The sequence below is a fragment of the Hyperoodon ampullatus genome (assembly GCF_949752795.1).
Source record: "Hyperoodon ampullatus genome assembly, chromosome: 7".
Lineage (NCBI taxonomy): Eukaryota > Metazoa > Chordata > Mammalia > Artiodactyla > Ziphiidae > Hyperoodon > Hyperoodon ampullatus.
Genome location: NC_136920.1, coordinates 72,679,809 through 72,703,984, shown reverse-complemented (window position 1 = coordinate 72,703,984; position 24,176 = coordinate 72,679,809). Strand labels below are relative to the sequence as shown.

At 49.3% G+C, this 24,176-nt stretch overlaps 1 protein-coding gene across 1 annotated transcript in view; it reads left to right on the top strand.

The window, feature by feature from the left end:
* The window catches only part of SERGEF (secretion regulating guanine nucleotide exchange factor), a gene marked incomplete at its 5' end in the record, with an annotated part of 221,639 nt that extends 197,873 nt beyond the window's left edge, over positions 1-23,766 (top strand). Inside the window, 2 exons of the mRNA XM_079709338.1 lie at positions 19,069-19,221; positions 23,406-23,766. Of these exons, the coding sequence (XP_079565464.1) occupies positions 19,069-19,221; positions 23,406-23,749 (497 nt within the window). The 3' untranslated portion in view covers positions 23,750-23,766. The remainder of the gene's footprint in view (positions 1-19,068; positions 19,222-23,405) is intronic.
* Positions 23,767-24,176: the final 410 nt, after the last annotated feature.

Below are 24,176 nucleotides of genomic sequence, written 5' to 3'. Positions count from 1 at the left end.
TACCAGCTGCCTCCTGCCCCTTCTACAAATGGAGAGAACACAGACCCTCCCTCTGCAAGGCCTGGAGCTGCATCGTGACTCCCTGTCAGGGAGGAGCCTCCTTTATCCACACATCGACAGCAACTCTGCCTTGAGTGCCTTCATGTGCCAGGCACTGTGCTGGGCGCTGCAAGGATGACGATGACTGTGGCTGGGGACACATGCATCTTCAGACAGGACCCGCCAGCATGCTGTCACACCATCCTGTTCATCAGCCTCATTCTTACTTCAGAATTTAAAGGACCGGGTTTGTTTCTCTTTCAGTCTTGGTCGCTGCTCGTTTAGAATCTCCCTGGAAGTCACCTCCTAGTCTCTGCACTCCTAGATCTCGTTTCTTCTCTGTGTCCCCAGTGCCCAGCACAGGGCCTGGGGCAAAGAGGGGCTCACCCAGGAAGTGTCCGTCTAATAGAATCCTTCCTCAGACCTGTCCGTCTGTCCTGTCTTTCCTCCTCAGTTCTGAGCACAGAGACAGCATGTGTGGCAGCGTCAGCCAGTGGAAAAAGGAAGGACTTTGGGACCAGATACATCTGTGCTTGAATTTTGGTTCCACTTTTTCCTAGCTCTGTAATCTCAAGCAAGTGGCTGTTTCACCTGGAGGCTTAATCAAACCCAATACATTTCTTTAACTCCACATCACCAGTCTGTCAATAATTCAGTAATTGAGTTTTGACATTTTAAAAAACAACATATAACTTACTGGTGGCCATTAACTCCATCAGGCGCTCTCCTTCTACACCTGTATAGGACCCAGCTGAGAAAAGGTGCCCTGCAGAGGACGTCCTGGGTTGGGATCAAGAGACCTGGACTATGCCCTGGCTGTGACCCTAATGAATTGTATGACCTGATCAAATCCCTTTCCTTACCAAGACCTCAGTTTCCCTATTCGAAAAATTCAGGTATTGGATTGGGTGATCTTGAAGGGTTCTTTTTGCTCTAAAAGTCTGAAGACTCGGCTTTAAAAGAAAAATCTTCCCTCAGCTGCTGCTACCACCATCACCAATGCCCCAGGCTGGAGGCTGACCTCAGCATGAACCCTTCTGCCAGCCTCTGGAAGCTGCTTTCCCAGGAAGCTCTGGGCTAGAACCCTGGCACTGGATGCAAAAATCTCTTTCGGATGTAAAAGTCCCTTTGAATGCATCATTTCTATTCCCACCCCCAGTCCAGTGGCTGGGCTTGGCTTGCATCCCAGAACAGTGGAGAATTGCTGGAAGGAGGGTTTTTTCCCTTCTTCACCTGTGTCTTGCTTTTCCTTCGGACCTGATGCCTTCAGGAGCCTTTGGCTACTGAGGATTCTATTTCCCAAGCTCCCTGCAATCCAGGGCTCTGTGCTAAGCACGGAGAAGGATGCATAGATATAGAAGTCATTGTCCCCACAGACAGTCTCACAATCTGTGATGTGGATGGGTGAAACAAACCAGAGCTGTGAAGGTCACAGGAGGCTGTCCAGGGAATCTAGTCGTAGCTCTTCTCTTGGGCAAGTTCTTCCCTCTCCAGACCCAAGCTTCCTCTTCTGCACAGTTGGGAGGGTTGGGCCAATGATCGCTATGTTCCCTTCCAGCTCTGAAACTTCCATTCTAAGTGCTCAGTGAAGGAGTGATTGTGGTAGACTTTCTAGAGGAAGGAGGACGTGAGCTGAGCCTTGAAGGCTAGGCTAGGATTTGACCTGGCCCAGGAGAGATACGGGAGGGTGGTGTATGAACACAGGCAGAGACTGGAGTGCAAGGCAGGAGGCCCTGCTCACTAGAGCAATCTCTGAGCAGGCAGCTCTTGCCTTCCACCCGAGGACCCTCGTCCCCAGGAGCTTGGGGCACTGGTGGTACCTGCAGGACAGAGAAGCAAACGAGGCAGGCGGAAACCAGGGCTCCCTCCCTACCTGGACGCCCCAGTCTGATGTATATCGTGGCAGAAGGACCTCCACCAGGAAGACACGGGGTCAAAGCCAGGAGAGGGCACCCCTCTCCAGGTCTTTTCCTTCTCCCTCCTATCAGCAGGTCTCGGTCAGCAGGACCAGGGCAGAGTGTGAAAGGGTGAGTCTTCCTGGGAAAGCCGCCCTTCGTTCATGGTCTGTTCCTCTCCAAACGTTTTTCTGAACTCAGGGTGACAAGAGGAATATTTCAACTGTGTCTTTGGGTTAGATTCTAGACTCAATCTACCAGGACGCCTGACTCAAGGAATCACACACCCTAGACCTAGAGGTGACCTCCATCCTCCCAGTCTTCTGGCTAAGGCTGTCTGATCCTCTCAGCACCCGCCCCTAAGCACAGCTTCACAGCTCCTGCCTCCTTGTTCCCCTCCAGCCATCCCTCTTCTGCATCCTCCTGTCTCCAAACAGGTCTCCCGAGTCCCTCCTCCACCGTCAGTCTCAAGCGTTCAGAAAAGTGCCTGGCACAGCGTAAGGGCTCCATAAATGTTATCTATCAGGACGACAATGACAGTGATGATCGTTATTCAGATTTTGCTTCTGAAGCACAGCTCTGATTCTGCTGCTTTCTTGCCCCAAAGCTTTAGTGGCTTCTGTGTGGCTCCTGAATAAAGTCCAAGTCTTTAGTCAGGCATTTTGAGGATTATATTTCCTGAGCCATTGGCAATGATGCACACCCTACCTATCATTCCAAATTTATTTCGTTCTGCCACTTCTTACACTTCTTCCAAACTGAACTAGCATCATTAGCTCTACAAGCTCCACCTACCTCCTCTGCTAGGCCTTTGTTCCCACTGGGCTCCCTACTTGGAATGCCCTTCTTCCTCTCTCCCCTAACTTTCTTTCTCTGCTAGGAAGTCTGCTGATCCCCTAGACTTGATGGCAGATGCCACGAACAGTTCATCCTATACCCCTGATGGCATCTACCAAATAAAACTCAATAAATGTTTTATGAATGTCTGGAAAGACCTGGTTCAGCCCCTGTTTTCAAGCAGGCTAGAGTTTACATGAGGCAAGCTCAGTTGCCAAGGCCTGTCCAGCCAGGCCTCTATGCCTGTATATTTCCTTAGAGGTTCTGGAAGTTCCCTGGGGTCTGTGGGCACATATTCAGTTAGCTAGTTCCATGTGCTCATGATCCCTTTATTCTGTGTACAAGCAAACTGGCAGGAGAAGGTAGAAACCTAGGGGAACCATATCGGCTGTGGAGTTAGCTCCTGCTAGGTGAGGATAGAGATCAGCCATCCAAGGTGTAGGGGCCTGTATGATCCTGGGAATGTCAGTATCCTGGAGGGCCCATTTGGGGTCCTCCAACAGGCGGGCCAGGGGTCTGACAGAGGAATCATAAGGTAATTATCAGGCATTCAAATTCCAAGTGTCCAGCCAGAGAGCAACTTGGGGGATAGATGAAAGGGTCAGATAAAGGTTCAGGTGGTGGGATGGCAGGAGAGTCTAGGCAGGATGTCAGGGGTCTGCCCAGCCAGCTAGAGTTTGACTCAGGCCTCTATCCCCAGAAGCCCCTAGTTTAGGGCTCACTAGTCCTATGGCTGGGCATTCCCAGTGGGAGTCAGCAGGGATGCTATTAAAGGGAAATGAGCTCCCTTTCCGGTCAGGATTGACTTGGAAATAGACATGACCTCAATTTGGAAACACCTTCTGCTGGGCTTCAGGTCCCTTAGGCGAGCAGGTCTAGGGGAAGCAGTGGCTGACATGTCCTCAGGCCCAGAAGTGAGTCCTGCCTCCCCTCCTGGGTCACAGTCTGGCCCACCAGGCCCTTGCCTCCATTTCAAACTCAAGCCATGATCATGCCTCCCTCTGGGCCACCATTTGGAAAAGCCAATCTCAGGCTGACACTTGCTGCCTATAAATGGTGTGGAATTAGGCTAATCAGTGGCTCTTAATTCTCCAACAAATGTAGATGCTGTGCTAATTGCCAGGGTCCATGCCAGCAGATCCCTGGTTGGTGGCATCAAACAAGAGAAGTGGTAATTTGGGGGCTGGAGTGGGGGAGGGCCTGCTTTGTTGGCTGAGCCAGTTAAAACCGTATTACCCCTTGAGCGAGGCACAGTGCAGAGAGCCAGAGCCTGGCCCCCTTCTCAGCCAAGGGGCTGGGGGAGAGGCCCACAAGTGTGTTTGCAGGAGCTGAACCTCAGCACCAGCGGAGCAGTTTTCAGTCCATTAATGGGGTTTTGTTGTTATTGTTGTTCCTCAAGGAAGATTCCACCAGCAACCTGGCGTGGCACTGCCAGGGCAGCTTATTGGGGATAAAGCATCCCAAACCTTGGTCTGCTGTTACCATGGCAACATGGCATTTCCAGACTCTCCAGGCAACCTTACTGGCATCTGCTGCTGTGAAAGATTCAGATGGAGAAGGGCCACTACTCTTTCTCCATTAGAGACGGAGCAAATTGGGAAGACAGGGAGCCATGTACCAAGGACCAGGAAAATGCTGTTCCATTGATGTGAGGGCTTTTTGATGAAATAGAATTTGTCTGTTACAGTCTCTTGGAGAGAGCTGCAGGATCAGAAGAGAACCCCTGGAGGAGAAAAATAAGGGGAGATGGAATGTAAGGGGACAGTGTGACAAAGGCCTCACTGGGGAGGTAGCTGGAGTGTGGAGATGGCATGGGCAGTTCAGTTTGGTGGGAGAATGGACGTTGGTGGAGGTGGGCAGGTGTCAGCTATGCCTCTCTGAAACCTGCTGGTTTGAACCCTATTTGGCAAAAGTCCCACCTTTGGCTTCATTCTACCCAGATTATGTCCTATGGCTTTCTCTCCTGAGGTATGGGAACTGATCTCCACACCTCACACTTCATGTCAGGTGGACGTTTCTTGCTTTCTGTCTTGGTTCGTAGTTGTTTGCAGTACGCCCACTAGAATCATTGACCCTCTACATTCCATAGAGGGAGCTGAAACCCAGAGAGGAAGGTGTCTGCCTAAGGTCCCCAGCAATACGGAGGCCATGGAACATAGGGGTTAGAGCTTAGGATCTGAGACAGACTGACCTTGGTTCGAGTCCTGGCTGCATCACTTAGTTTTCCAGTGAGCCTGAGCCTCAGCTTCTTTAGGGGTGAAATAGGAATCTTGAACGTTCCTACCCTGTTGGGGTATTATGGGTGTGAAATGAGACCGTGGAAGTAGTACAGCAGAGTTCTTGGTATATAGTAAGAACTCAGGGAACGTTGGTAATTATGAGACTGGGAATTCCTTAAAAATGGGGACTATCTTATTCATCTTTGCTCATTCCTCCTCTTACTTCCTTGCACAGCTGAGGCACCCAAATACTACTCTCTCTGGAATTGATACTAGAAGGATGTTTGTTAACTGGATGAATGCATGAATGCTCAAAATAAAAAACTGTTCAATTTGATGGGCTGTATGATCCTGTTGAATGTTTTCAGCTTCGGTGAAGTTTGGTCTCCATCGGACTGGAACCAGGCCAAGCCGAGAATCTGTCCTGTGTAGCTCAGCCGCACAGTAAAGTGACTTGCTGTTCAGGTCCCATACCCACCAGCCCTGTGACCCAGGGCTTATACTCCTCAGAGCTGTGGGTTTCTTAAAGGACAGGTGGAGTCGTTTCCTCTTGATCTTTGGGCACAATATATGGTATTACTGGTAACTAATGTATAGCTTTATAATATATAAGTTTCCATTCACACTCACACGAGTCTCACCGTAGCACTGGGTTTGTCCGGTGTAATATCCCAGGTTGTGGATGGAGACCCCGAGGATCAGCAGCAGGGAGTGGCTGGTCTGAAAGCACGTGGCAGGAGGGGCTGGAGGAGGGGCATGGTCCCATCTTCTGACCCCAACTCTGGTGGTCTTCCCACCGGATGAAGTCTTGCTGGGTCTGTAGTTCTTCCTGGGAGATGATCCCAGTAAGGTGAGGCGCATTGGGCTTGGGCTCAAATGCCTTGATTTTGGTCACGGCCCCGTCACCTAGAGGGGTGCAGCTCTTATGTGAGCCACCTCTCTCCTCGATGTGCTCACTCCCTGATCTTCCTGCTTTGGGTTTGTAGTGGGGCTGAGAGTGCTTTGGAAAGTCTGAGATTCCAATTTAGTGACTGGGGAGAGAGACGTTGTTTTTAGCCAGTGAGGTATCCCTGAGCCACCTCGAGCTCAGCAAGGCTGCAGCCCCAGCAGGTCCAGATGTGCTGTGAATGACAGCCTGGGTATATCAGAAAGTACATGCCATCGTCCTAGAACACTAAGCGTCAGAGCTGGGAGGGTCCTTGGAGATCAGTAAAGCTGCTGCCTTCGGTTCATAGGTGTGGAAATGGAGGCCCTGCGAGAGGTGGTGAGTCACCCAAGACCGTGTGCTGAGTTGTTGGCAGAGCCACCCCATGCTCCTCTGAAAGGGCCACGCTGCAGCCCTGCCCGGCCTGGTATTTGCCCTTACTGTGAGTGCCTCATTTGAATTCATTTTAAAGCATCAGATTTTTTTTTTTCGGTCTCTGAAAACCCTGCCCCTGAAAAGCGGGCCTCTCACTGTTGTGGCCTCTCCCGTTGCGGAGCACAGGCTCCGGACTCGCAGGCTCAGCGGCCATGGCTCATGGGCCCAGCCGCTCTGCGGCATGTGGGATCTTCCCGGACCGGGGCACGAACCCGTGTCCCCTGCATCGGCAGGCGGACTCTCAACCACTAAAAGCATCAGTTTTTTAAAAAGAGTTTTTTTGAAAGAACTGTGTATATCAGACAATATTTTCTATAGTGTTAGTTTTTTTAATTGTTTATTATAAAAGTAATTGCATTGAAGAAAATTTGGGTAATACAGAAAAGTTCTATTTAGAAGATAACAAACTGAGTGATATTAGTAAATCTCAGAATCACCCTGTAGGCAGGTTGCTGTTTTTTCAATGGAGGCTTTTAGACCAGTGGTCCCCTACACCCTGTAACATTTTCTGGAAGTTTAGCTACAGAGAGTAGTAGAGTAACAATCCATAGAGACCCCTAAGGACTTCATTTAGTTCTACAGACTTCAGATAGGTAGATGTACTACTAATGCTAGTTGTTGCCATCCGTAGAGTCTCTTCCAGGTAACAAACACCACTTCTTCATAGGTGTTCTCATTTGATTTTTTGATGGTTATAAGAATCCTGTGAGGTAGGGAAAACAAGTATTATTTTCCCAATGCAAATGAACAATTTGAGCCCCAGAGAGATTAAGTAATTTGCTCAAGATACACATCTAGTAAGTAGAAGACCTATATACTTCAAACTACGACTTGGCATAAAGACAGCAGAAGGCACCTAATAAATATTGGTGAGTGAATGAATGAATGAATGTATGGGAAGGCACTAGAAGTCATCTGGTCTGGTGGTTTTCAAACTGTGCTCTGGGAAGCCCTAGAATTCCATGGAGCCAGTTGGGGGTAGTGGGAGGTGGAGTTGATGGGGGCTCTGAGCCCCTCACCCCTGCTCCAACCAGTGTTATCCATTTTACCTACTGGGTAAATTGAAAACAATTTAGCTAATCGAACTCCTACACCAGTGGTTCTCAAACGCTGGTGTGTATCACAGTCTCCCTGGGAGATTCTGACGGTTGCCCTGAGGTGGGTGCCGGGACTCTGATTGTTAACAAGTACAGATGGGCATCAGGCCATGGTTGAGAAACAGTGGCCTACTTCTTGCAGTTGAGGAAGGTAAGACCCACAGAGAAGCAGAGAGTAATCCTCAGTACCTCGTCTGCTGCCCTCCCCCCTGTACCACAACTGAAGCTGATCCAGAAAACAAATCACATAGCAGAGAATAACAGAACAGTTTCCATAGCAATGCTTCATGGTTTGTGCCTGTCAGGACACCTCAGACAAACACTCATCTGAACCCTCCGCTAGAACCTGTGTGAATCTTATCTACTTGTTCCACGCAAGGGGTCTGGGGATGGGAGGAATTGAAGAGGGATGGATGGCATGCTTTTGTCATGTGCCCCTGTACTGGGGATTCTCCCCAACTTACCAACAGCTGGCAGCAAGATAGAGCAGACCAAGGAGGGCTAGGAATGGATTCTGAGCAAGAGGCATGGGGCCGTCGCAGCAGCGGATGGGGAGATGTGGACGGGAGCAAGGGCCATCTGGGCATGTATCATGTGATGGGCATGTATCATGTGATGCACGTTACCTATTCATTCAAAAAAAGAAAAAGTAAAGGACATATGATTGGCCTTATTTACAGATGAAGAAACCAAAGGTCAGACACACACCTCTCGTGACAGAGGAAAGATCAAGTCCAAGTCTGTTAGGCTCCATAGCTACTGAGCAACAGTTGCTTTCAAATTCTCTGGCTAGTGAGTGAGGACTTGGGATATATACTGCCCAGCTGGCTCCTCCTTGTCTCAGGAAGGGGAGGGTCAGCCTACAGGCAGCTAGGTAGGTGCTGGTGCTCATGCAAAGAGCTGAAAGGGACTGTGCGAGGGCATGGTTGGTCCTAGAGCCGGAGGTGGAATCTGTCCAGTCTTTAGCTGTAATGTCTCCCTTCCCCCACACTTAGGGTTCTGGTGCCCTTCAAACCGCAGGTGCCTTCGGCATGGGCTGTCCCGACTGCCCCCTCCACACTCACCCACTGCAGGTCCTTTGGACTGGTGGCCCCTGTGGACGGGCTGCCCAGCTCTCTGACTTGGCTTCGCCTCAAGGAAATGAGCTCCTCCCGGGGCAAGTGACATCCATTCATTTCTAGAACAGATGTTCATTGAGCACCTTTTATGTTCCTGTAACTGTACTAAGTGCTGGGGATGCGGCAGTTGAACAAAATGAAATTTTTGCTCTCTTGGAGTTGCCCATTCTAGTGGGGAGACAGACAAATAGGTATATGATGGGGTGCGACATGCTAGGAAGGAAGATAAAGCAGTGTGAGTGGTAGAAGGATGGGGTTGAGTGGTCAGGGAAGGCCCTCTGAGAAGGTGACATTTGAACTAAGACCCAAATGAAAGGAGGGAGAGAAAGAACCGTGTGGATATCTAGGGAGGAGCATTCCAGGCACAGTGAATGGCCAGCGTGAGAGCTAACGCTGGAAGCGTGCCTGGCCAGTTGGAGAAACAGCAAGGAGGCCGGTGTGGCTGGAGAGGAGTGAGTGAGGATGAGAGTGGCAGCAGTGGAGGGAGGGAGCTGGGGACCAGATGGTGTGGAACCTTAGAGGCCAAGAGCCAAGCTTTGGATTTCCTTCTGGGCTAGGGTGCCACTGGAGGCTTTGCACCCTGGGGACACATGCCTGGCTTCAGCCTTAGAGCCTCCAGCCCCCTTGTATGGGAGGGGAATCTGTCACCTGGGACCGAGCCCACAGGAGGCTGAGTAGCCCCTGCTGGGGACGTGAACAGTCCCACAGGCAGGGAGCCCAGCGACACTTGCCAGGCCTCCCCAGCTGCAGTTGTTTCTTCCAGGCCAGGGCTAAAGGGTCTCTTGGAGCTGGCTACCTCCAGGCCCCCATGTCTGGGTGGCCTTACACTCCTCGGAGTTAGAAGGTATCCCAAAGAGAGTCTGGTGGCAGGGCTGCAGCATTCCCGGAGCCTGCACGCCATCCTCTGGGAGTGCCGCTTCTTCCGCTGACACCCCGGCCCAGGGGAGGAGCCCTGCGCCTGTGTATCCCAGCCCAGCAGCCTGGCCGCTCACCAGCCTGAGAGAAGAATGCTGCTTCCCACAGGACCAGTGGGAGGACTCGGGCCGGTGGGTTATAATTACCCAAAGTGCTAATTTTGTTTCAAATGTTATGTGTTTTTTATGAAGTAGGGACATTCATGAAAGAAATTTATATATTAGCCCATGTAGTATGCATTCGTCCCAGTCGTGCACTTCATTCAAGAAACTGGAATTCAGAGTGATACAGGCACCGTATATTGACCCCATCGAATCATAAGCGCACCGAGCTGCCCACTGCTCACCTGGTAGCTCCTGCCATCTGTTATTTCCACGGTTTCTCGCTTCTCACTCGGGTCATTCATTCATCTCTAATGAGTACTTCCATCTTAAAATGTCCAACACAGAACTCTTGATTTTCTCCCCAAGCCGACCCCTCCCCACAGGCTTCCTCACCTTGATAAACAGCCTGACTCTCCACCCATCGCTCAGGGAATCCATCTTGAACCCTTCTTTCACTCACTCCCTGTGAAATTCCATCAGCAGGTCCTACACTCTCTACTTCCAAAAGAGATTGTAAATCCGGTTGTTTCTCTGTCCCCACTGCTACCAGCCCACTCCAAGCACCACCCAGTCCTGCCTGGCCTGGTCCTCTGCAGTGCAGGGGCCTCCTGAACCATCTCCCTCTATTTTGTCCTTCACCAAGTAGCCTTTTCAAATGTAAGTCAGACCTGATCACCCACTGCTTAAAACCCTCCAGTGGCTCCTCAGCCTCCCCACAAAACACTCCTGGCCTCTCCCCAGCCTTCCCTAGGCCCTGCCTTCCCTTCACGTGGAGGCCTGCCTCTCTGCTGGCTCTTGGCCCCAGACCCCACTGGCCTCCTGCCTGTTCCTGGAACCGGCAAAACTTCCCACTTCGGGCCTTTCTGTTTGTCGTTTCCTCTGCCTGGAAAGCCCTTCCTCCAGGTGACTGTATGGCTGGCTCCTCCTCATCTTTCAGGTCACAGTTCAGAGGCCACCTTACTGGAGAGGACTTCCTACCACCTGTCCTTCTAATCATATCACTCTGTTTTGGTTTCTTCATAACTCTTATTGCTAGCCACATGCTGATGATTTGTATGTCTGCTTGCTCACTGGTCCCTTATTAGAACGTAAGCGCCTTGAAGACAGGAGCCTTGGGCCTTGGTCTCTGCTGTACCCCTCCCACTAGAGCCGTGCTTGAACCTTACGGGCACTCTGTAACTGTTCATCCACTCACTTATTCATTCATCTCTGGTACATAAAACCAGAGATAAGTAGGTGGAGCACAGAAGAATTTTAGGGCAATTAAACTATAATGATGGATAACATGTCTTTATACATTTGTTCAAACCCATAGAATGCACAACACTAAGAGTGACCCCTAATGTACACCATGGGCTTTGAGTCATAATGATGTGTCACTGTAGGTTCATTGATTGTAACAAATGTACTGCTCAAGTAGGGGATGTTGATAGCAGGGAGGCTGTGAATGAGTGGGGGCAGGGAACTTTCTGTACTTTCTGCTTAATTTTTCTGTGAACCTAAAACTGCTCTAAAAAGTAACATTTTTTAAAAGAAAAAAATGCATTAATATAAATTGAAAGTATTAATCCCTTAGTTGTTTCCTATTTTGTACTATAATTTTTTTAATGTCATGAAGTTCAATAAAAGTTGACTGTCTGGAAAAAAAAAAAAAGATAAATAAGAGACAGACTGTATTCCCAAGGGGGTTTGGTCCTTTTGAAGAATCAGCCGCTGCCTTTCTGGGCGTACCTTTTCCAGGGCACCCGTCTCCCTGCGCTATCACGGTGGGATGGGTGGCCACCTCCTAACCTAGCATTTGTACTGTGTAGGAGCTGTGTAGCAAGTGGATTGGGCTGAATTGGGCACAGCACCCAACCCAGAGCATACACTCAGAAGGTATTTATGAAGTGATTGGAAAGCCTAGGAAGAATTCCTCCTCAGGTTTGTGTCCTCCAGTGGCTTCTCAGTGGACTCTAGTGCTCTAACCTCCTAATCTGCGTGTGGTTTCTTCTGGACCTGCTACTGGGTTCCAGAACAGACCTTCTTACACCCACTCCCATTACTGCTTTAGCTCCCAGCCTCCTCTCCTGCACACGGGTTGTTCCCAAACAGGTGTGGGGAGAACAGTGTCGAGAGGCTCTGCTGTGACCAGGCTCCAGGAACGGCAGCAGGCCGGCTGCTCCGGGCCCCAGAGCTGCATTGTGCCCCTGCCCCTCTGCTGGTGCCCCTCAGAGATATTTGTTGCAGACATCTTGAAATTTCCGGTCAGGTCCAAACACCAGCACCCAGGCCAGGCTTCAAGGAAACATAGTACAGCAGCTCCTGCAGAAACAGTTTAGTGCTGGACTTGGGCCATGCGGAGAGTCAACGGACTTGGACTCCAACACGGCTAATGTGGCTTCAGGCTAAACTGATACAGGCAGCCTCTGGGACCAGGTGTGCATCTAGATAGAGCCCTTGGCCAGTTTGGGGAACGTACTTCTAGAGGGATGATGACAACTTGGAACCTACCAAGAGGAGGGGCCCCTGACTGGCCATGGAGGCAGGCCACCAGGTTATACAGAGGGATGATATATCACCTGAGTTAAGAAGTCTAAGAGGATAGGAGAACCATGTGCAAAACACTTAAAGGGATTAAACTCCACAGGCGCCATGCTGTGCCCTTACTGCTCCATCACCAGAGCCAGACCCCTGCCGGCAGCACCAGACTCCACCTCGGGGCCTGCTCGTTCACAGCCTCGCCCTGGAGCCACATCCCAGAGCATGCTCCTCCTCTGGGACCTCTCCCAGAGTCTGTTTTTTCATGAATAGAGTATGATCAAAATACCTCCTTCCCAGGGCTGCTCTGTTCAATGAGATGGGTCACGCAGAGCCCTTAGCACAATACATGGTCATAGTAGGCCCTCGAGAGGCTGAGTTGCCTTTTCTGTTCCTTCTCCCAGTGCAGCCAAGAAGCCCAGAAAGCTAGCAGTTCGGACAGAGAACACAGAATTCAGAAAGACAGTCTGTGGGGAGGAGTTCAGTTGTTTATAAAACAGGCCAACACGTTTCCACCTCGTAAGTTCTAAATCCATCATCCCTAGCTCCCTAGGTCTAAGAATAGTCACCCAGTGGAGCCAACGTGCCGCAGCACGCTCTCTCCGCAGGTGACCGCGGCCGCGCAGCCACAGCAGCCTCAGCGCCTCCTCCTCCTGCGGTGGGAGTGGGGAGGGCTGGCCTCCGCCGCTCCCAGCTTGGCTGTTTCTGAACCTGTCTCAGACTCAGCTTTCTTTCCCTTCCAGATCCTTCCTCACTGGGCTGTTTTAACCATCAAACCTCAGTGATACACAGGGGGAGATAGCAGTGGGAAGGTGTGTAGGGGGGGACCTTTGGTGAGGTGCCTCCCCACTTCTGGGCCTCAGTTTCCTCTTATGTAGAGGGATAGAGAACTACTGAGAGAACTGAACAACCTTTTAAGCTACAAGAAGTTCTAGAGCAGTCCCAGCCTTGCAGCCTCAGAACGAGACCTCTGAGGGCAAACCCATCAATTCAACCTGTTTTTATTTATCCTCTGAACCGGGGCCACTCTTCTGTCAGGTCCGAGGGAGCCAGCCTGAGGACCTGGGTGTGTGGCCCCCTCTTCTGCTCTTCTGCCTACACCTTCCTTCTCTCTCTCTCTCCATCATACGCATCCGTACCCACCACACCGCCGCACAAAGTCGCCAGGCTCAGGAGGACATTGGCTCTGTCTCATCCCAGAATCTGCCCACTGTTAGGAATGCCCTCGCCAGCTGGGGGCTCAGGACCTCTGGTGCAGGCCACCTGCCACTCTCCAGGGTGGCCTTCCAGTCCTTACGGCGTTCTTCCTGATGGTGAGCAGAAATCAGCCTGCCCGTGGCATCTCCTCCCCACATCTGTGGACTCTCTTTTAGCCTCTGGGAGAGAACAAGACAGCTCCGTACTCTTGGTAGCCATTCATTCATTTGTGTGTTCATTCATTCAAACAACAGGTATTAGTACTAATGAACTGTTAGTACAGTTTCAGGTGCTGAGAAATAGCAGCAAACAAAGAGTCCTGCTCTCAAAGAGCTTGTGTCTGGTCAGGAGAGAGATAATAAATAACCACTTAAAAACATAAAGAAACATAAAGCAAGTGAGGAGACAGAGATGGGGTGGGGAGTAGATTGCTACTTCATATAGAGTTGTCAGGGAAGACCTCTCAGATAAGGTGACATTTGAACAAATACATGACAACACGAGGGAGTGAACCTGTGTACATCAGGACAAGAGCATTCCGACTGCAGGAACAGCAGACGCAGAGGCCCTGAGGCCAGTACTGTTTGAAGAACAGGAAGGAAGTCAGTGTAGCTGTGGTGACGTCAGCAAGGTGGAACTTGACAGGACATGAGGTCCAGGAGGAAGCCAGCTGTTGTTTATCTGAGTCAGAGGAGAAGCCATTGGAGGATTCTGAGCAGAGCAGTGCCATGTCAACTTAGAGCCAGGTTTTAACAGGGTCCCTCAGGTTTTGTGTAGAGAATACAACAGAAGCAGCAGAGAGGGCAGGTAGGAAGCCCTTGTAGGAGTGCCAGTGTGAGGTGATGGGCTGGTGAGAAGTGGCCAGATTCCGGCTGTGTTTAATACATTACCTTCCTAAACCCCTCATCTTTTCTTACCTGGTGGATGGCCACAGCCTCCTCTCTGGCCTCCTTGCCTTTAGCCCTCATCCCCCATCTCTTCCTCTCACCCCATTCTCAGTGCTGTGATGGATCCTTGTCTGGAAAGGACCCCAGGACAGCCATCTTCTACTTAGCCTTCCCTGAGGCAACTTGGGCTACAATACCAAAATATCTCCAGAGTAACACTGGGGGCTAACAGCCCCACTTCCTGATTCTGGAACGGCTTCTTCCTGCTGCTTCAGATCCTGCCTCGAGGGCATCATTGGCCCTGGAGAGTGATGGATGGTCTACTAATTGAAAGGGTCCTACACTGACAGTGCCTCTTCCCTCAGACTGGCCCATTGGGACCGTTGTCCTCACAGCCATTCTCTAGGCCGTTCTGTTGTAGGAGCTGCCCCTCTTCTGGGCAGTGTAACCAGGGACGGAGACTCACAGCTCTCTGTTCTTGAGGCCGGTGGCCAGGAGGCAGCTCTGGCCACAGATCAGGGAATAAAGACAAGCAGCCAGGCACAGGACTGGAGTTGATCTCAGCATTATATGTGTGTATACTCCTCCTCTGCTGCTCTCCAGACAGAGCAGGGGGCTCAGAAAGACTGTGGGCAGGGGAACAGCCCAGATGTGTTCACTTCCACTCAGTAGCTCTGTCCTGAGTGCCTGTACCATGTGCCTGAGGGCTGATTGGTGAGCGTGTCCTGCTCACAGCACCTGGCTCCCATCCCCAGCTCACAGTTACAAATAGAAACACCTCGAGATCCAGGAGGAGTGTGGTGTGTGTGCTAAGAGAGCTCTGGGTATCTTAAGAGCTTAGAGGAAGTGAAATTAATAGCCTTCCAACAGCCCAGGAGGACCCAGCCCTGCACCTGCCCACAGTTCACCCCTGCAGCAAACAGGATGCCATCAGGATCCATGAAGGCAGCTCAGAGTGGGCAAATGTCAGTGGGTACCCTCTATTTAAGACTGGTAAACTCTTATTCATCCTTCAAAGCCCAGCTAAGAATTAACCCCTGGAACTTTCAGGGACACCTGCCTCCTCTCCACAATAGAGTGTATCATCCTCTCCTCTATGCTACCTCTGTCCCTTAGAAATACTGTTATTTTTTTGATCATCATCCTGTGTTATTGCTTTTTAAAATATATGAACACACAACAAAGAAAATCTCAGTTGCCCTTCCCCCATTTCTCCCTCTCTTCCTCAGAGACTGTTCTCCGTTTGGGATGTATTCTTCAGGATCTATACCTACAGAAATATATAGGGGCTTTGCATAAATTGAATCATACTCTCTATATTGTTCTGCAGCCTATTTTCTCTTAAAAATGTCTGCAATATCTTGCCATGTCAGGCCACAGCGTGCTACCTCATTATTTTTAATAGCTGTATATTATTCAACAGTAGGCTCAAACTGTAGTTTCTTTACACACTCCTCTGTTGATGGGTATTTAGGGGTTTCCCCCCAGTCTTTCACGATTACAAACAATGCTACAGTAAACACCGTTTTGCCAGCCTCCTTGCGTACACATGCCATTGGTTCCTGTAATCGTCATTCCCCATGGCTGTCTACCCTAGTGGCCTGGGAGCCCCAGGGCAGAAACTGGATTTTCCTCTTCGGGCTGTTTTGTCCATACAGGGCCCAAGCCACAAGAGGCGTCCACATGATGAGATAAATGGACTCATCTGAGCAAAATCACGACTGTGTGAAAGGCCTGGGTGGACTCAGGGAGCAGCAGCAAGCCCATGGGGCTGGAACAGAGGAAAGAGGGGTGATGCGGCCAAGAGGGACAGGCCGCCCTGAGAGCCAGATAAGAGGCCCATTGTAGGTAGTGGGGAGACAGGAAATTGTTCATGGGAAGACCTAGTTCATGCTGTGTTTCAGCCTGGTTTCCCCCACCCAGGCCAGCTACCTCAGAAGAAACTAGCTTTTGTAACTGTCCAAGCAAGAGAGGATCAGTACCTGAACCTCTTCTTTCTGTCCTGAGGTTGCCACCTAGACCCAAAACACTTCAGGAGGCCTGAATTCCTCGCTCACAGCAGGACCTAGGAGCCACCAATTACTGCCCAAAGGGTGAGATACTCATGAGCTTGGGCAGCTAGACACTGAGAAGTTTCTTCGGATTTGCCCGGCTCCAGAGCCAGCTCCATCCACACTGGCATTGACCACCTGCCCGAATCCAGAGACTTCCTCTGCGTGAGGCGCTCAGACCTCACCCCTCCTGTCTCTCTCTCTCTCTCTGCTTGGTGTTGCAGAAGAGCAGCCCTGCCTGATGCCCTAGGTCCTTGTGAGGCCTTGTGAGGCCTTGTGAGGCCTAGGTCCTTGACAGGCAAGAGACAAGGTGAACCATTGGCTGCCTAACTTTTCGCACCATCGCGCCCTCCTCTCCCCACCCCACCAGATGCGGATGGCGGTGGGGTGCGGCAGGGCCTGCTGCTGCTGCCTCTGCCTCAGCCCCAGCGCTCACAAGGGCTCGGAGGGGTTTCTGCTCCTCCGCAGAGTGCTTCTCCCACCAGCTACAGCTCTGGCCTTCCCTCGCTGACCTTGTTCCTGTACAGGTGTGCCATGACTCTCTACCTTTTCTTCATTACCTAAGGAACAGAGGTTTGGCTAGAGAGGACAGTATATATTAACAGAAGAGGTTCTGGAGTCCTACTGCCTGGGTTTCAGTTCAGCTCCGCTTCTCACCAGCTATGTGATCTTGCACAGTTCATACCACCTCCCTGGTGTGTTAGGCTATACTACCTCACAGTCTCGTTGTGAGGATTCGGTGAATTAATATGTATAAAGTGTTTATCACAGGGCCTGGCATACACTAAGTATTCAGTGACTTTATTACCGTTTTGGAACTAGTGAAGGAGCCTGAGACTCAGGAGTCCTGGATCCTAGTCCTGACTAGGATGGCCACGTGACCATGGACAAGTTCTTTTACCTCTCTGAGCTTAGTTTCCTCATCTGTAAAATGGAGGTAAGAACACCTCAGAGAGTTGCTGTGAGAATTAAGGTAACATTTATGTGAAACTGAGAAGCACCATCCCGAAGTTGTAGCCCTCATTTTCATGGTCAGAAATGGCAGCTAGAGCTCCAGCCATCACATCCACATTTCCAGTGACAGGATGGAGGAAGGGGCAAAGGGCACATGCCATCTGTCTTTGAAGGAAGGATCCCATAAGCTACTACAGAACATCTCAGCTCAAATCTCATTGGCCACGCCCTGCTGCAACAGAGGTTGGGAAATGTAGTCTCCATTCTGTGGTTCAGGGACCACCAGGAGTTTCTGCCACACATACTCAGGTGTTTGCCCCTCTTAGGCAAGACCCTCCAGCAGAAACGCTGCCCCCTTCCTACAGTTGGGCTGCAGTCCCAGCACCATAAGGCCCTGTGAGGACCCAGGTTGCCAAGAAGCTCAAGCAGGTGCCACAAGACCTGAACAGATTTGGGTACTGTGTCCAGCCTGTGCTGGGGACCCTGCCAGCCCCGAGGTTCCGCTGCCTGCAGGGCTCTTAGGCTGACGCAAGTGTGGTGGGCCATGAGCTTTGTCACTTGTCACAGCCTGCATCAACTCCACTGAGCCCCGTGAGCAAGGGCCCGAACTCTGAAGAGGCTAGGGAATCCCTCTGTAACTATGAGCTCTCCACCCAAGGCTCAGCTATGTGCCCCGGGGCCAGTAAAATAGATCTAGATCAATCAGGTGGGATCTCAGTGTCCTCAAGAACCTGGCGAGTGCCAGGCACACTGCAGAGAGTCCTCTGTAATGCCAGGAATCATCATGAACGCACCTGTTTTGAAAACTGGGTGTCCCGTATTCCAGTTAGCTTAGGAAGAGGCTTATCATGGGCTGTCCTTCCTCCCACCTCTACATGAGAACAGCCTGCATAGTAGCATCTTGCTGAGTCCAGACGGCCTTTCCATCTTCACAGTGCCCCTGAATAGGTGGCCCTAAGTGAGGGTGGGGGACAGGGGGTGTGCTTGAAAGATATTCTAAAATGCTGGAGGAGCTCAGAACTGAAAAATGTCCTGTGTGAGTCCTTCTGTTACTGGGATGGCCCATCTTTCATTCTCCGAGTTCAGCAGCCTGGTTTCTTTCTATGGGAGGTTTGTTTAAAGTGTTGGGGAACCCCTGACTTGTCATTCTACTCTAGGCCTTCCCATCTGCTGGGAAGGTTTGCCACCAGCATGGCCTTCCTTGCCTTTTCCTCCTTTCCCCGTGGTCTGCTTCATATGTGGGTGTGAGCTGTCACCATGTGTCAGGCACTGTGCCAGGGCATTAAATGTATATCAGCACATGCAGACCTCCTCCTAGCAACCCTCTGAGGTAGCTGGGGACAGACGTACCATTGCCACACAGCTGTGTGGTGATGTGGGATCCAGGACAGCGTAGCACAGTCCACAGTATGTATTATATATATACCAGGGGCTGACGGAGTACAACCCACGGGCCTGCTGTGTACGGCCTTGCGAGCTAAGAATGATTTTTAAAGGCTTGTAATAAAGAATAAGAATATGCGACAGAGACCGAATGAGACCATTGAACCTAAAGTATTTACTGTTTGCCTTTATAGAATAACTCTGGCAAGCCCTGGTATAGAATATGCAGGGTTTAGCACAGATTCCGGAACCACACTGTCTGGGTTCTAGAGCCTCAGTTTCATTAACTATAAAAGGAGAATAATCTATAAAACATGGCTGCCTCACAAGGTTGTTAGAATTAAATGAGATAAAGGATATAAAGCACATAACCTCGAGTCAGCTTCTTTGGAAGTATTGAGGGAAACTGTATCTGAGCCTTTGCCAGGCTTCTCAACCCAGTGGGCTACCCCGGCCCCAAACATGGCTTCCTTAGAGCGTTTCCTTTGGCAGGAGGAGAGAGACCTGCCAGCTGCCCGTTGTGCCGCGTCCTGCTGGTAGGTCAGCGCTGCCTTCCTCCCACCCCCATTCCTGCTGACCGTCAGCTGGTGCCACTCACCAGGGCTGGGCGCAAAGCCCATGCCAGGTGCCGAGCTAGGCCCGCAGATACCCAGCCTGTTCCATTCTCTACCTCGTGCCTTAGATCCACCTGGCTGAAACTCCTGCTTAACTGCAGGACTTGTGGCCTGGGGTTCATCCTCTCTGTATGCATTTCCTCATTCATGGGCCAAACAGGCAGACATCTGTGTTCCCCCAAGCCCAAGCTTTTGGCTAATGATTGCCTTCCTACCAGGGAAAAGGAAAGAGAAGGGTAATCCTGGGCCAGCCAGCCTCCCTCTGTGAAAGAGCGGTCTGCAAAACAGATTTTCTTTGGTTAATGAGTGAAATGTAAAGATTTTTTAAGAAACTCGGATCATTGAAAAAAATCAAAAGAATATTTTCTGATCTGGATAGGGATAGGCTTTCAATTCTTACAAACTATGGAAGAAATGATAAGATAAAAAAACAAGAAATTGTACTACCTAGAACCATAAAATTTACGTTTTACATCAAAAGACCTAAAACAAAATTTTAAATCAAACTGAGAAAAAATAGTTATGCCAGATATGGCATAGAATTAATATTCTTCAAATAAAAATCTTTAAAACAATAAGGCTCTTGAGAACAACGACAACAGCAAATTTTCATTTAGTACAGTAGTGCCCCCTTATCTGCAGTGTTGCTTTCAGCAGTTTCAGTTACCCCACTGTCAACCACGGTCAGACAATATTAAGTGGAAAATTCCAGCAATAAACAACTCTTTTAAATTGTGTGCCATTCCAAGTAGTGTAATGAAATCTTGCTCTGTTGTGCTCCATCCCACCCAGGATGTAAATCAGCCCTTTGTCCAGCCCATCCATATTGTACATGCTACATGCCCATGAGTATAGGAAGAACCAGTATACATAGAATTTGGTACTCTCCATGGTTTCAGGCATCCACTGGGGGTCTTGGAAAGTGTCCCCTGCACAAAAGGGTGGACTGCTATACTATGTATTTTATATAACTTTGCTCATTTAATCCTTATAAATGAATAAGTATTTATAACCTTTATGATAAAGGTACTATTATTATCCCCGTTTAACAGATGAGGGGACTGAGGCTCAGAGAAGCTAAGTAACTTGCCCAAGGTCACGGCTAATAAATGGAGAAGATGGGATTGAACCCAGGCCATCTGGCTCTTGGGTCTGAGCACTTAAACTCTTCTATATGAAACAGGAAAAATGTATTAAGCAGACAATACACAAAAGAGGAAATTCAAATATGGGAGGAAAATAAGAATTACTTTTCAATTTCTGTGGGAATCAGAAAAGTACAAATAAAAATGATGAGATACCATATTTGTCTTCAAATTAGAAAAGGTTTTTAAATACTATAATAACTAATGAATACTGGCAATGCCGGAGTGATACAGAGAGTCCCACAGATTGTTGTAGTTATACTCAGGTGGCCTTTCTGCAAAGTATTCTGGCAGTACTCAAAACAATACTCAGGAATCTCAAAAATGTCCATACCATTTGACCAGGAATTCCCATTCTAAGAATCTAATTTGAGAAAATAGAGGTGTAGACAAAGATTCATGCACAAAGATGTTCATAGAAATGTTATACAAAATAATGAAAAATTAGAAATAAACTATCTATCTGATAATAGGATACAGGTTAAGGAAATTGTTTAATCTCCATAATGGGCAATTAGGCAGTCATTCTACATAAATCTGGACCACAAAAGAGACCATAAACAAAGTGAAGAGATACCACAGACCCCTGGGAGAAGGCACTTGCAATGCTTATAACAATTATATATACAAAAGAATATACAAAGAATACTTATAAATCAGTAAGAAAAAGGCAAACAAAGAGCGAAACAGGCAAAGAATGTAAACACGCAATTCACAGAAAAAGCAATTTAGGGCTAGTAACATGAAGACATGCTCCATCTCACTAGTAGTCAAGAAAATGCAAATTAATCACATGTACTTAATCAGAATAACGAGTCTAAAGGCAAAGACAGAGGGAAACGAATTCATATCCATTGCTGATGGGACCATAAATGATGGGACTACAGCCATGGTGGAGAGCTGTTTGGACACACCTGGTAAATGTAAACATGTGATTCCACCACAATCACACTTCTAGGGATCAATGTGCACAAACACCAATTTGTACAAGGATACATGTTCCAGGATGTTCACTGCAGTGTTGTTTATAGTAGCAATAGTAGTAATAGTATTGTTGTAAAATATTATGGTATATTATATATTGTAATATATAATGTGTAATAAAGTAGCAACAATTATCATCATTAAAGAACTGTCCATCAGAAGGGAAATGGATGAGTAAAATACGATTTATGCATAATGGGATATGTACTATGCACAGTTAAAATAAATGAACTAAATCTGTAACTATCAGCTCAGAGAGATTTCAAAAACAATGGCATAAAGAGCAAGTCATAACAGAAGATACATATTTGAATGACACTACTTATGTAAATCTTTAAAACAAACTAAAATTTTTATATAATATTTAAGGACACATACATGTAGAAAAATATAAAACAAGCATGCAAGTAACGTACACCAACTTCAAATAGTGGTTACTTCCAGGAAGGAGGGAATGAATGGATGGAGGGCGGAGGATGGGAGGTGGGTCTTAAACTGTATCTTTATAATTGATTTATTTTTTTAAAGGTTGAAGCAAATATGGCAAAATGGTAACTAATGTTCTGAATCTGATTGAGGAATATGTCTTTCTGTTAAATTATTTTTTGTACTTTTCTGCCTATTGAGCTTTTTCAAAATTTCAAACAAATTATCTTTAATTTACTTTTTGAACAATTCCCAGTTCTATGGAGAAATGCTTGTGTTATTAAGGCATAAAAACAACACAATATATACACAAATATTTACAAGTTTCACAAATTGAAGGTTTGAAAGAGACACCTAAAATATTCATAGCAGTGGGCAAGATTCTAGAAGTCTGCTTTTCTTTACACCTATCCATATTTTCCTTTTTTTCCCCCCTTTTTACCATGAAGATGTATTACTTTTATATCCAGAAAAAAAATTTTTTTAAACAACTACAGAAAAGTGTGAGCGAGTTTAGCTAGGCTCCAGGAAAGGGTCCAAAACCTAGGAAGACGTGCTGTGATGGGGTGGGAGCATCACAGGCTGTCAGAGAGACCTGTGCTCGAATGCTGGCTTGGAGATTGGCCGTAGGACTCTGAGTTCTTCAATCTTTGATCTAGTCAGCAAACCCCTGTTGAGCCGCAGCTGGGGACCAGGCGCTGTGCTAGAGACAGGGCAGCGAACAGAACATATGTGTTCCTTCTCTCACTGTAGGGCAGACAGTCTAGTGAGGAGGGGATAGTAAACACATCACCACCCAGACCGTCTATCCGCTGCCTATGAGGGAAAGTACAAGGGCAATGACAAGAATCCAAGTTGATTGGGTGCCGGGGAATCTGGCCTCTGAGCATGATTTAAACAGATCCTGGAGGATGGGGGTTGTGGAGTCCAGTAAAGCCAGGACTTGGAGAGAAAGGCCGGCCCCACACGGCATATTTCAGGGACTGAAGGAAGGCAGGGGTTCTGGCATGCAGTGGGGTGGGGAGAGTTGTGCATGGGGACCCCAGCAGGCTGGATGGGCCTCACAGGCAAGGAAAGGCCTTTAAGGGTGGGGGTAAGTCAGTGAAGGGCTGAAGCAGGGGAGTGACCTGGTTAGATCTGCATCCTCAGAGATTGTTTTGATGCTCTTTGAAGATCAGAGTTGCTGGCGAGCCGCCCAGTTAGTTAGTTGGCTACTGGTGTGGCCCAGATGAGAGAAAATGGGGTTGGGATCAGGGTGATGGCAGTGGAGATGGAGAGGTGTGGAAGGATTTGAGAGACTTTCAGAGGCAGAATTGGCAGGTCTAGGATTGTGTGTGTGTGTGTGTGTGTGTGTGTGTGTGTGTGTGTGGTGGGGGGAGATGCAGGTGTGGGGGTGGGAGGTGGCACTGAGGGAGGGGCCACGGAGGAGAGCCCGGTTTGGGACCTGAACGGTTGTGGGCTGGTGGGAGTGAAGAAAAGAGCAGACTCAGGAGGGCAGGGGAGGAAGCAGAGATGGCGAGCGGGCCCCCGGGTGTGGCTGAGCTTTGGTTTTCTTCCTGCGTAAACTGGGGGTTTGCGGTGATACCTGCACCCCCAGGGTGAGTGTTTCGGCCCTGTTCCCCAGAACCACGTCTACAGCAGTCTCGTCTCTCCCTCGCAGGCGGGACATGTTACTCTTGGGGCTGGAACGAGCACGGCATGTGCGGGGACGGCACCGAAGCCAACATCTGGGCCCCAAAGCCCGTGCCGGTTCTGCGGTCATTGTCGGGACTCCGCGTGGGCTGCGGGGCCGGCCACTCCCTGGCCCTCTGCCGGCGGCCAGCTCTCCCTGCCCTGGGCCAGCGCCCCAGGGTCACTGATCCTTTCCCAGATGCCACCAAGGAAGCCGGATCTCAAGAAGCCATGGACCAAGAGAGAAACTGGAAAGACAGACATGCAGAAGCTTCTCCCCAAAGCCAATCTGACAGGTTCAGAAATGGGGGGCTTGTGACAGAGACCCTTTAATAAAGCAACTTTACTCACCCAAGTGTCCCCAGAGAAATGCTTGTCAGGTTGCGGTGTTGGCCTGCGAAGGATTCAGGAGGCACTCTGGGTGGGCTGACCAGACGGGAACGATAGGAGCTCAGTGTCTGGGCTCAAGGAATGGACATCCTTTCTGCCCAGCATGTGAGAATGAGGGTTCAGTCCTCACCCCAGGACATGGGAAGCAGAGGAAGGCTCCAGCCTGTCCCTAGCTGGTGAGGACAGAAAGCCCAGCTCTGTCCCCAGTGGTTGCTTTGCCCCAGCAGGCTTTGATTCAGCCAGACAAAGGTTCCTATAGGCCATGCTTAGGGCAGCCACAAGCCTCTCCTGGGCTTTCATTCTCAGCACCCAGAGCATGTAGTTTGCTGGTTCAAGGATATCGAGGAACCCTGATCAGGTGGCTGGTTAC